General features: G+C 43.2%; 1 protein-coding gene across 2 annotated transcripts in view; it reads left to right on the forward strand.

The window, feature by feature from the left end:
• The window catches only part of mrpl13 (mitochondrial ribosomal protein L13), a 102,779-nt gene extending 94,113 nt beyond the window's left edge, over positions 1-8,666 (forward strand). For both annotated transcript variants that reach the window (XM_080194850.1, XM_080194851.1), the window contains exon 7: positions 8,548-8,666. In XM_080194850.1, the coding sequence (XP_080050976.1) occupies positions 8,548-8,572 (25 nt within the window). In that variant the 3' untranslated portion in view covers positions 8,573-8,666. The remainder of the gene's footprint in view (positions 1-8,547) is intronic.
• Positions 8,667-12,129: the final 3,463 nt, after the last annotated feature.

Here is a 12,129-nt window from a genome sequence, read left to right on the forward strand (position 1 = left end):
ATGGTGTCCTATTTCTATTTCAAAGTAGTGTCTATCATCAAATGGAAATGAGCAGCTCCGAAGATCTTTTGCTAATCTTTCAAAGGCAGTTTTTTTTTAAACAACAAAAGCTGTTAGTTAATTTTAATCATAGTGTAACACATGACAGCAGAGGCTGGGTGGACTTTTTTTAATGCATTGTGGCATTTTCTTCAATGGAAAAAGTACTAAGGGTGTGAAGGAATTAAAGACAGTGCAGAAAAGATTCACAAGAATAGTTTCGGGGTGAGGAACTAGAGTTTTGTAAACCGATTGGAGAAGTTGAAACCGTTCACTTTGGAGAAGAGAAGTTTGAGAGGCAGGTATTCAAAGCCATGTGGTATCAGGACACAGTAGATAGGGGAGACTGTTCCCATTGGTGGAAGGATTAAGAACCAGAGGACACAGATTTAGTTAATTAGCCAAAGAAGCAACAGTGACGTGAGGAAAATGTTTTCACTCAGTGAGTGATTAAGATATGAAATGTGTGGTAGAGGCAGAGTCAGTTAAGGCTTTCACAAGTGAATGGTGTCATTAACTAAAAGAGAAAAACTTGCAGGGCCATTTAGAAAAAGTAGGGGAGTGGTATGATCTGAACTGATCCTTCAGGGGGCCAGCAGAGACACAATGAGCCAAAAGGCCTCTTTCTATGCTGCAACCATTCACTGATTTTAAGTGCATACATTAGATGTCTTCAGGTTTAGGAAGGATAGATTATGGGTCGACCAGGAGTGCCCTCGAATGGTTGAGACTAAAGCTTAGCAAAGGCACAGATAAGGTTTCAGTAGCTGATCAGTGAGCTGAGGCGGGGATGGAGTCCATGTTATAGAGATTTAATTTAAACACCTTGCAAGCATTCCAGTATCAGGAGACAAACAAGGATGGTAATTCAATTATTTCTTTATTTAACATTTCTGGTACCAACTCATAAACAGTTGCAACTCATTAACTTTTTACTGAACTTAACTCGAACTGAACATCAACTTTTAATTGAACTTTAACTCTTAAACTGCACTTTAACTGCTGCAACTAAGTTGTAAATGCGCCTAGTTTGGGGGCGTTTAAGAGATTGGTGGATAGGTTTATGGACGAAAAGGGATTGGTTTAGATTAGAGGGTCAATGTTTTTTTTTAAAAATAAGACTGGTCGGCGCAACATTGTGGGCCGAAGGGCCTGTTCCGCGCTGTAATGTTCTATGTTCTATGTTCTATGTTAACTTGAACTAATCATCAATTTTAACAAGGCATCAACTTTAACTATTGAACTGAAAATAGATACTACTGAGTTTAGGAAAACCTTGGCCAAGAAATACCCTCGATATAGAATCTATCTTCTCCTTTTCTGAAGCATCTTTCAGGGCACAGGTCTTCTTGCCCTGATAGAGATAGTTGGTCTCTTTGAGTTATTACTGCCAAATAATGGCACACATGTCTCTTTATCCACAATTCACCACTTGCTTCTGGAAGATTCTCTGTCATCCAGCCAATGAATTGATCAGAAACCTCCCGACTTGCATTATTCGATTAGGCCAATCAAATGCTGGCAGAACAGTGGCAGTGGTCACCTTGGACCTCATCTCTAGGCCATAAGCGCATATTGTTTACATTGCAGTGCCCAGATAAGGAAGACTTACTCCCAAAAGTCTGACAAGAACGCATCCCTACTAAGGACAAGCTGTTAACTCTGACACCTTCTGTCCTTTGACAATTTCAGGCCACTGGCCATAAGAAATCCCAGCATAGTGAAAAAACAACTTTAACCAAAAAGATCCGGTTTGCTTGATTGAAGATCTTTCAGCATATTAAAAGTTAAATCTCCATTCAGCTACAGTCAGGCAATATTAAAGAGGTGGAAAGCAGACAGTCTTTGCAGTGCCTCATATGTGATTGAAAGCTCATCTCAGGATCAAATACAAAACCACGGTTGCAAGCAGTTTGTTTCAGCATCGGGCAGTTATCAAGGAGTTATCAAGGAGGGGGCTGAGTCAGTGGCCAGTGAGTTTGTGATGAGGCCTGAAAGAAATGACTTGAATGTTCCTAATATTTAAATCACTGCCCCTCAGTATACTGGACAGTTTTACTGTGTCTTCGATGGTATCCTTGGTTAAATCATGGCTGCTCTGCTTATGTTATCCAACTGATTACATCACACAGTTGAACAGTTCAAGTGAAGGCTGGTGCTTGTCACTGAGAGGAAATTTAAGATGCAGATTTGAGTTTCACTTTTTTTTAAGTGCTGGCTTTTAACATGGGCCAAGTTCAGAATCTTCAGAATGATGTAAGTCATTTTGCAGAGATATTGTTGATGGGATTACCTCAGGGTCTAAGAATGTGAAGTGGTTTCTACTAATGTCTTTGAGAAGAGCAAAAGTTAAGGATATTTGTAGTGACGGGGAGTTGCTCCAGACATTATGCTAATTCAGTAAACATCTATTCGAGGTGAATTAGGGACTACAGTCAGCTGCTGCTGGTGAGGTGTCCCCCAAATCTAAGGCAACCTTACATCCAAGGCACTTTGTTATTCTTTAAAGGGTTGGGAACGTGGCAGGCTAGGACGGTATTTATTGCCCATCCCTAATTACCCTTGAGAAGGTGGTGGTGAGCTGCCTTCGTGAACTGCTGCAGTCCATTCAGTGTAGGTATACCCACAGTGCTGTCAGTGAGGGAGTTCCAGTATTTTGACCCAGCAGCAGTGAAGAAACAGCTGATGTGTTTCCAAGTCAGGATGGTGAGTGACTTGGAGGGGAACTTACAGGTGATGGCATTGTTCCTATGCAGCTGTTGTCCTTGTCAGTGATAGTGATTGTGGGTTTAGAAGGTGCTGTTGGAAGGAGCCTTGGTGAGTTGTTGCAGTGCATCTTGTAGATGGTACACAGAGCTGCTACTGTGCATCGATGGTGGATGGAGTGTCAATCAAATAGGCTGCTTTGTCCTGGAAGGTGTCATGTTTCTTGAGTGGTGTTGGAGCTACTGTCAATCAGGAAAGTGGATTATTTAATTGGATGATTCTTGTTGCACAAAGCCTGCAGTTGTGCTGAGACAGAATTGACATTGGTAGGGTAGAATTGACATTGGCAGGTCATTCTGATTTGAATTGAATCCGGATCACCTTGGATTATTTTCAATTCTGTGATATGCTCAATAATTAATATGGGAAACATATGGCTAAGAAATAGGTCTGTAACGTTGCAAAAAGAAGGAAAAGCACAATGTGTAAGCTTAGACAGGAGCTCGGGTGAGATTTTAATTGAAATATATAAATTAATAACCAATCTGTTTAAATCGGTCATCTTAAAGAGCCATTTTTCAAAAGGCAGGTGAGTGTCCGGAATGATTTATCAGTAAAGATTAGAACCCACTGTATTCAAAATGAAGCTGGGTGCTATTCCACAATAGTCAAAGAGGTCCAACCATTGTGGTCTGTTTAAAATGAATCACTTTTTTACACCTGAGTAACCACTGAGATTATAACACATGGCATAGTTCTTGAACAGGCCAGTTACACCGCACATGCAGTGATCACTTTGGCTTAATGTAAATGGGGATCATTTCTGGTCTGAGCTATATTTTGATAATTGGCATTGGGGCATGTCCAACACAGAGATGCAGTTGCAATCAATGCATATCCAAGCTTAAAACAAAATCAAAGCACTGTAGATTCTGCAAACATGAAGCATGGGGTGACATAGTGGCACAGTGGTTACCACTGCTGCCTCTCAGCATCAGACATCCGGGTTTGATTCCTAGCTTGAGTCACTGTCTGTGTGGAGTTTTTCTTGTTCTCCCCATGTCACCGCGGGTTTCCTCCGGGTGCTCCAGTTTCCTCCCACAGTCTGAAAGACGAGCTGATTAGATGCATTGGTCGTGCTAAATTCTCCCTGTGTACCCGAAAAGGTACTGGGGAATTTTCACAGTAACTTCATTGCAATGTTAGCCTATGTGTGATACTAATAAATAAATTTAAACTTAAAAAAACAGGAAATGCCAGAAGTGCTCAGCTGCTCAGACTTCTTGCATGGAAAGAGAATGTTTTATTATAATTTCTATGAAATTCATCTCCAAACTCTGTGACCTGGGGCTCGGTTCCTCCCTCTGCAACTGGATCCTACACTTCCTAACCTACAGACCTGCAATGAGTAAGGATAGGCAACAAAGCTTCCTCCATGATCATCCTCAACACCAATGTCCCACAAGGTTGTGCCCCTTACTATACTCCTTATATACCAAATTCCCCTCTAGTTCGATTCTCAAGTTTGCTGACGACACCACCATAGTGGGTCAGATCTCAAACAATGAAGAGATGGAGTACAGGAATGAGATAGAGAATCTGGTGAACTGGTGCGGTGACAATAATCTCTCCCTCCCTATGACTCTCACCAAAGTTTACAAATGCACCCAAGAAAGCATTCTTTCTGGTTGTATCACAGCTTGGTATGGCTCCTGCTCTGCCCAAGACCACAAGAAACTACAAATTGACATTAACGAAGCCCAGTCCATCACTCAAACCAGCCTCCCATCACTCATCCACATTATGGTGCAAACCAGCCTCTCATCCATTGACTCTGTCTATACTTCCCACTGTCTCAGCAAAGTAGCCAACATAATCAAGGACCCCACGCACCACAGACATTCTCTCATCCAGCTTCTTCCGTCGGGAAAAAGATACAAAAGTCTGAGGACACATACCGACCGACTCAAGAACAGCTTCTTCCCTGCTGCTGGACCTACCTTGTATTAAGTTGTTCTTTCTCTACACCCTATCTATGACTGTATACTACATTCTCTCCTTTCCTTCTCTATAAACAGTATGCTTTGTAAAGCACACAAGAAACAATACTTTTCACTGTATACTAATACACGTGACAATAATAAATCAAATCAAAGCTTTTCATCTTGCACGCATCAGGACAAAAATACAAGAATGCTAAATGTCAAAAGATTGCAGCAGTTTATATTGCAGGAGAAAAGGGTGCTGATTGGTTGGCAAAGTCAACTCTCATTAACCAAGGTGTTGCCATGGAGAAAGCAATGGGGAACTAAAGGCTCCTCAAGCTCTTGAATAATTCAAAGATGGCTCAAGGCTTGAACATATTCCTTTTGTTTGCTGAGAACGGGTCCTTGTGGAATGAATATATATCACTTTTACCAAGTGTAAATGAGCAAGTGCTACAAACTCAACACATTGTGTTAAATTGATTTTAGTGCAGCTATTAGTACACTCAGGATTGTTCGGCTGGTAGTGCCCAATTGTAGAATCACATCTTGTATGGACATTTTCTTTTGGGCTGTACAAGCACGGGCTGGTTGAATGCAGTCTGTACTCTGCCTATTATGAGCAACCAAAGGAACATGCTGTTTGCTTCAATCAGCCAATCACTGGGACTATAAACCTATGTCTCTGGCATCACATCATCATCAAAATTCATACACAACAATGCTGAATTATATGGTATGCAGAATGTGTTCGCCATTTGCACAGTCTTTTCCCACACTGACAGGGTCATGCAAAAGTCTTTACTGTGTATAGATTGTACTTCTTGTCAAAAGGGTTGTTTAAGAAGGGTACCAGGCAAAAGGCGGGGAATTATAGGCCTGTTAGTTTAACGTCTGTTGTAGGTAAAATGTTAGAATCCGTCATCAAGGAGGAAATAGCGAGGCATCTTGAGGGAAACTGCTTGATAGAGCAGACGCAGCATGGTTTCGTTAAAGGGAAGTCGTGTCTGACAAATTTACTGGAGTTCTATGAGGATGTGTCTAGGGCAGTGGATAGAGGAGAGCCGGTGGATGTGGTCTTTCTGGATTTTCAGAAGGCGTTTGACAAGGTACCTCACAAGAGGTTATTGCAGAAGGTAAGGGGGCATGGAGTTGGGGGTAGGGTGTTAGTGTGGATAGAGGACTGGTTGTCAAATAGGAGGCAGAGAGTGGGGGTCAATGGGTGCTATTCGGATTGGCGGATGGTGACTAGTGGAGTGCCCCAGGGGTCGGTGCTGGGGCCTCAGCTATTTACCATTTATATAGATGATCTGGAGGAGGGAACCGAGTGTAGGGTGTCGAAATTTGCTGATGACAGCAAAATTGGTGGAAAGGCAAATTGTGCGGAGGGTGGGGAGAGTCTACAGAAGGATCTAGATAAGCTGGGCGAATGGGCCAGGAACTGGCAAATGGAATTTAATGTTGGCAAGTGCGAGGTGGTCCACTTTGGTTGGAATAATGGTAGGAAGGATTATTACTTACGTGGAGAAAAACTGCAGCAGGCGATGGTGCAGAGGGACCTCGGGGTCCTTGTGCATGAGTCGCAAAAACCCAGCTTGCAGGTGCAGCAGGTGGTCAGGAAGGCGAATGGGATGCTGGTCTTCATAGCGAGGGGGATTGAATATAAAAGTAGGGAGGTTTTGCTGCGGCTGTATAGGGCATTGGTGAGGCCGCAGCTGGAGTACTGTGTGCAGTTTTGGGCGCCGTACTTACGCAAGGATATTTTGGCCTTGGAGGGAGTGCAGAGGAGGTTTACTTGGCTGATGCCGGAGTTGAGGGGGTTGAGCTATGAGGAGAGGCTGAATAAATTAGGCTTGTATTCGTTAGAGTTTAGAAGAATGAGGGGAGATCTCATTGAGACGTATAAGATGATGAATGGGATGGATAAGATAGAGGTGGAGAGACTCTTCCCGCTCAGAAAGGATAGTAGAACTAGGGGGCACAGCCTCAAGATAAAGGGGGGGGGGGGTGCGGTTTAGAACGGAGTTGAGGAGGAACTTCTTCACTCAAAGGGTGGTGAATCTCTGGAATTCTCTGCCTGTTGAAGTGGTGGAGGCTGCCTCGCTAAATATTTTTAAGACGCGGGTTGATGGGTTTTTGATAAGAGAGGGGATTAAGGGTTATGGGGAGAGGGTGGGAATGTGGAACTGAGCCACGACAGATCAGCCATGATCTTATTGAATGGCGGGGCAGGCTCGAAGGGGTAGTTGGCCTACTCCTGCTCCTATTTCTTATGTTCTTATGGATCATAGCCCATCGTTGACCAGGTAAATGTTGGACATGTTGCTGTGGAGTGTGCAATCAGGATGAAATCATGTGTGCATGGACACTCAGTTACTGATTGTTTATTGTAGTATGTGCTCCATGCTGTTAGTTATATGTATTTCATCTCTTAGATGACACAATATGAAGAGATAGTTAATTTTACTGCATCTGTAATAAAACAAAGGGACATCCCTTTGCATTAACCTGCTATTCACAGTTTAGATAATGCATTCCAAGCAAATGACAAAGTTCAATCTCACTAATCACTGATGTACGGTCATTATATACCAGCGACCAGGGCAAAGGTCATGGTATTTCAGCCTCCGGAATGAGGCGAGCATTTTGTTGTATGTTCACCGAGGTTGAATATCGGTCACTTGATGCCTTTCGTTCAAAACCAACGCCTACTAAAAGATGCATGACGCCTTCGGAATTCAGCCGCTGAACAGAAGTAAACTTGTCGGGGACGTGACCGAGACCAGGGGATTACTAGTCCAGTATCGTAGCCACCCTGCCACTGGGCTGTGGAGATTCCCAAGGGGAGGAGTTCCTGTCTCCCTTGATTCTGGCCTTGTATGGTACAGATTCAATCCCTAACTCACCCAAGAGGGGCATCCACTGTAAATGCTGAGAATGACATGGTGTTGTCTGAATCACAGTGAGATTATGCATGGAGAATTATAAACTGAGCATGTTTGAAATGGTTACTTGCATTTTGTTTTGGTGGCACAGTGGTTAGCACTGCCGCCTCAATGGCAAGGACCCAGGTTCAATTCCAGCCTTGGGTGACTGCCTGTGCGGAATCTGAACTTCCTCCCCGTGTCTGCATGGATTTTCTCCGGGTGGTCTGGTTTCCATCCACACTCTAAAAATGTGCAGGTTAGGTGGATTGGCCATGCTAAATTGCCCTTTAGTGTTCCAACACTCTGTAGGTTAGGTGGATTAGCCATGGTAAATTGTTCCTTAGTGTTCCAAGATGAGGAGGTTGGGTGTATTAGTGGGGTAAATACATGGGGTTATGGGGATAGGACCTGGGTGAGATGCTCTGTCAGAGTCATTGCAGACTTAATGGGCCAAATGGCCTCCTCCTACAATGTAGAGATTCAATCTCCAAAATTAAGGTTTGGACCAGTCATAAATACAATAAGCAATGTGGATGAAGCTGTTTGTGTACTGATTTGACCTGGTACTAAAAACTGTCTGGCACTCTTTACCATTGCACTTTAAAATGCAATGGGTTCCATTCACAGAGGGAACTGAGCATGACCTCGAACCAAGATAACTAAGGGTGTCAGAGCACTTAAAAATGAGTATGCTAGATCAAGATATGCAGTTTAAATTTTACATAAACAAACAGAACTGAATATTCTGGATATTATGCTGTAATTAGTGTCACACTGAATTGTTTGAAAAGCGTTTAATGTCATGACTGCATTAATGTGAAGCAGATGGCCTTTTGCTTTTGGATAAAGTTCCATGTTCTGATTGTGTATTTTTTTGGTTTTTATTCCAGACCTGAAGACTACAGAATGAAGTGAATCCATTTGCAAACCAGGACAAAAGAGAACCCGGAGCTATTTATTTTTCACAGTGCAGATTTGTAAAATTAAAAGCTGTTTCATTCATTCCTTAGTCCTGATTTTGATGTTAATCTTGATTTTCCTGCAAGCACTCAACAAATACCCATTTCAAGACTGCAGCCAGCAGACTTTAGCTGCGGGGAGGAGTCAAGGGACAGAGAAGAAAAGCAAGTAAGTGGGATTCTGGAACAAGACAGGTTGATGGTAAATTCTGATTTCTGAAACCATAAACAGTACGTAGAGTTTTATTTTATTCATGCTTTGGGATGTGGACATCTCTGACAAGGTCAGCATTTGTTGCCTATCCCTCATTGCCCCGATAAGGCTTGCTAGACTATTTTGAAGGCAGTAAGAGCCAGCCACCTTGCTGTGGGTCTGGCATCATATGTAGGCCAGACCGGGTCAGAAAGGCAGATTTCCTTCTCTAAAGAGCATCATGGGTGGGATTTTCTGACCTCGCTCATTCCGAGACTGCAAAATCCCGCCTGAGGTCAACAGACTTTTCCATGATCCACCCTTTCCCCGTGGCAGGAGGGATGGTGAAATTCACTCCCACAGCATTAAAACAGGCCATTCAGCCCAACTGTTCTTTGTTGCTGTTTATGCTCCATGTAAGCCATCTCCCAACCTCCCCACCCCCACAACACCCTAACAGCATCTCTTTCTATTCCGTTCATCCTCATATGTGCACCTAACTTCCCCATAATTATGCTGTTTATCTCCATGTATTGTGAGTTCTACATGTGCACCACTTTCTGGGTAAAGAAATGTCTTCCTGAATTCCCTGTTGGATTTATTAGTGACAATTTTCTATTTTGTGGAGGTGAACAAAGGGGAGAACACTCTGTACTGAGCCCTGCTCTGATTTAAAGTTGTTCCATGTTCCTGAAAGGTAAACTTCTTTTCCAAAAACTCCTAACTTTCTAAAAATGCATTTATCACCTTTGCGCCTCTGCAAGCATCATAGCACAACACTCAACCAATTTGCTAATTGGTTTTGGATTTTGTGTTTGGGCCATTGCTCTGCTCAGCTGCACTGTGATCACACAAATACCTGCCTCATAGGATCAACCTTTCGAGCTAATGGAGAGAAAACAACATCAATCACATCCATCTGGGCTGCATTTGACCCACTCTCAAAGATAAGGTAATAGCATGCTCACCCAGTGAACTATCAGTCCTCAGTTATACATCGCTTCACACATTGTAACTGGACGCAGTTTCGTTTTTGAAAAATGGAACATTTGAACCCGATTAAAAGCCAAATTCTGCGATTGCTGGAAATCTGAAATAAAAGCAGAAAATGCTGGATAACCTCAGCGGGGTCTGGCAGCATCAGCGATCGCTTGAAGATGGAAGCGTGTGAAGAAGCTGTGCAGTCACGAGGGCAAGCAAATCTGAGATTTCCAAACGATTCCTGTAATTGGTGATTAATTCTGCGGTTGAATTTCTACATGCCAGCCTCAGGGAAGCAGACAATTGCTGTCTGGGAGAGACACACAGAGCGAGAAGCAGTGTAAAATTTCACCCATGGTATGCAGTTTAAATCTTGGGAGTCCTGCAAAATGTTGAGGTTTGCAGTGGCAGCAGTTGCTGGCATCGGCATTGAGGTTTAGCCGAACCAATACTGTAGCATCGCCTCACAGGGAGGACTGGAGTCACAACTCTGATAAATTCTGGCACGAGTCAGGCACTCTCATTCAGACTGCACGCAGCTGCGACCAAAGATAATAGATGAGAATACTGTGTAATCTGACAACCATGCCTGTCGTTTTGCTTCAGTTGGCAGGCTCAGTCTGTCTCCAGCAGTGATGGTGAAAATCACAGCTGTGCTTTCCTGAGGCAAAGGGCTCTTAATTCATTATAAATTCTTTAGTGTGTCTTTTAGCTGTGGCTACCACTCCAATAGCAGAGGAGGAAGTGGTATTGTCGCTGGACTAGCAATCCAAAGGCCCAGGGTAATGCTCTGGGAGACCCGGGTTCAAATCCCACCACAGCAGATGTCAAAATCTGAATTCAGTGAAAAGCTGGAATTAAAAGTCTACTGATGACCATGAAACCATTGTTGATTGTCGTTAAAAACTGACTGGTTAATGTTCTCCCTTCTGCTCCACGGACCAAGTCCGACTGGTTAATGTTCTCACATCTGCTCCACTGATGTCCTTTTGGGAAAAGGAAATCTGCCATCTTTACCTGGTCTGGCCTACGTGTGATTCCAGAGCCACAGCAATGTGATTGACTCTTAAATGCCATCAGGGATGGACAATAAATGCTGGCCCAGCCAATGTGGCCCACTCAGCTAATCTTTTAGAATGACAGCCTTCTGCATCATTTTATGTCCCACTCCAGCAGCATAACCACAATAATTTAGACTGGTGTTTCCAGTGCTGTACTGAAGGAGTGCAGCATTGTTAGAGATGCCATTTTTAGCATGTGACATTAAACCAAGGCCCCGGTCTTTTCCCTCCTTTGGTCAACAAATCTCAGGAAACTATTTTGAAGAGGAGCAGGGGAATTTTCTTGGGTGCCCTGGCAAATAGTGATCCCTCAAATGCCATCACTGAATTATCCTGTCAGTCATTAACTCGTTGCTGTTGGTTGGAGTTTGCTGTGCACAAATAGGCTGCCACATTTACTAAATTATAACAGTGACCACACTTGAGAAGGTAGGTCATTGCTGTAAATGTCTTGAGGTTGTGTGGAAAGTGTTTGTTGTTGGGGCGGCACAGTAGCACAGTGGTTAGCACTGCTGCCTCACAGCGACAGGGACTCAAGGTTCAATTCTGACCTCGAGTCACTGTCTGTGTGGAGTTTCCACATTCTCCCCATGTCTGCGTGGGTTTCCTCTGGGTGTTCCGCTTTCCTCCCACACTCTGAATATGTGCAGGTTAGATGGATTGGCCGTGCTAAATTGGCTCTTGCACCAGAATTCTACCAACCCGCCCACCACGGGAATCGGAGCAGGCGAGGGATGGACAGTGGAAAGGTCTGTTGATCTTGGATGGGATATTCTGGTTTCGGGTCACACAAGACCATTAAATGCCACCTTAGTGTCCTAGGATGTATAGGTTAGGGGAATTTGCAGGGTAAGTATGTATATAGGGGTTACAAGATTAGGGCCTGTGTAAGATGCTCTGTTGGAGAGTTGGTGCAGACTTAGTGGACTGAATGGCCTCCCTTTGCACTGTTGGGATTCTATAATTCTTTAACAACCAACTTCAGCAATAGTTTGTATATGACTGCAAAGTAAATGGCAATAGTAGAGAGTTAAGTTGTATAGAATTATTCCATAGACCAGTGAGTAAAAGAAATGAGTACCTAACATCTGTTTTAAATCATTTATGTTTTTTAAAAATCATAAACATAAAGGACAGAATTTTCTGAGTTCACAATAGTACACAATTTTCCAATAATTCAGAAAATTTGCAATGTTAGCAGCTGCAAAGACAATAGCCCATTGTTTTGCTGTATTTAGATGAAGGGCATCTAATACTGTCTGTGATTAGTTTGACTAC

The sequence above is a fragment of the Carcharhinus amblyrhynchos genome, chromosome 8 (genome assembly GCF_965287045.1).
Source record: "Carcharhinus amblyrhynchos chromosome 8, sCarAmb.v2.hapA, whole genome shotgun sequence".
Taxonomy (NCBI): domain Eukaryota; kingdom Metazoa; phylum Chordata; class Chondrichthyes; order Carcharhiniformes; family Carcharhinidae; genus Carcharhinus; species Carcharhinus amblyrhynchos.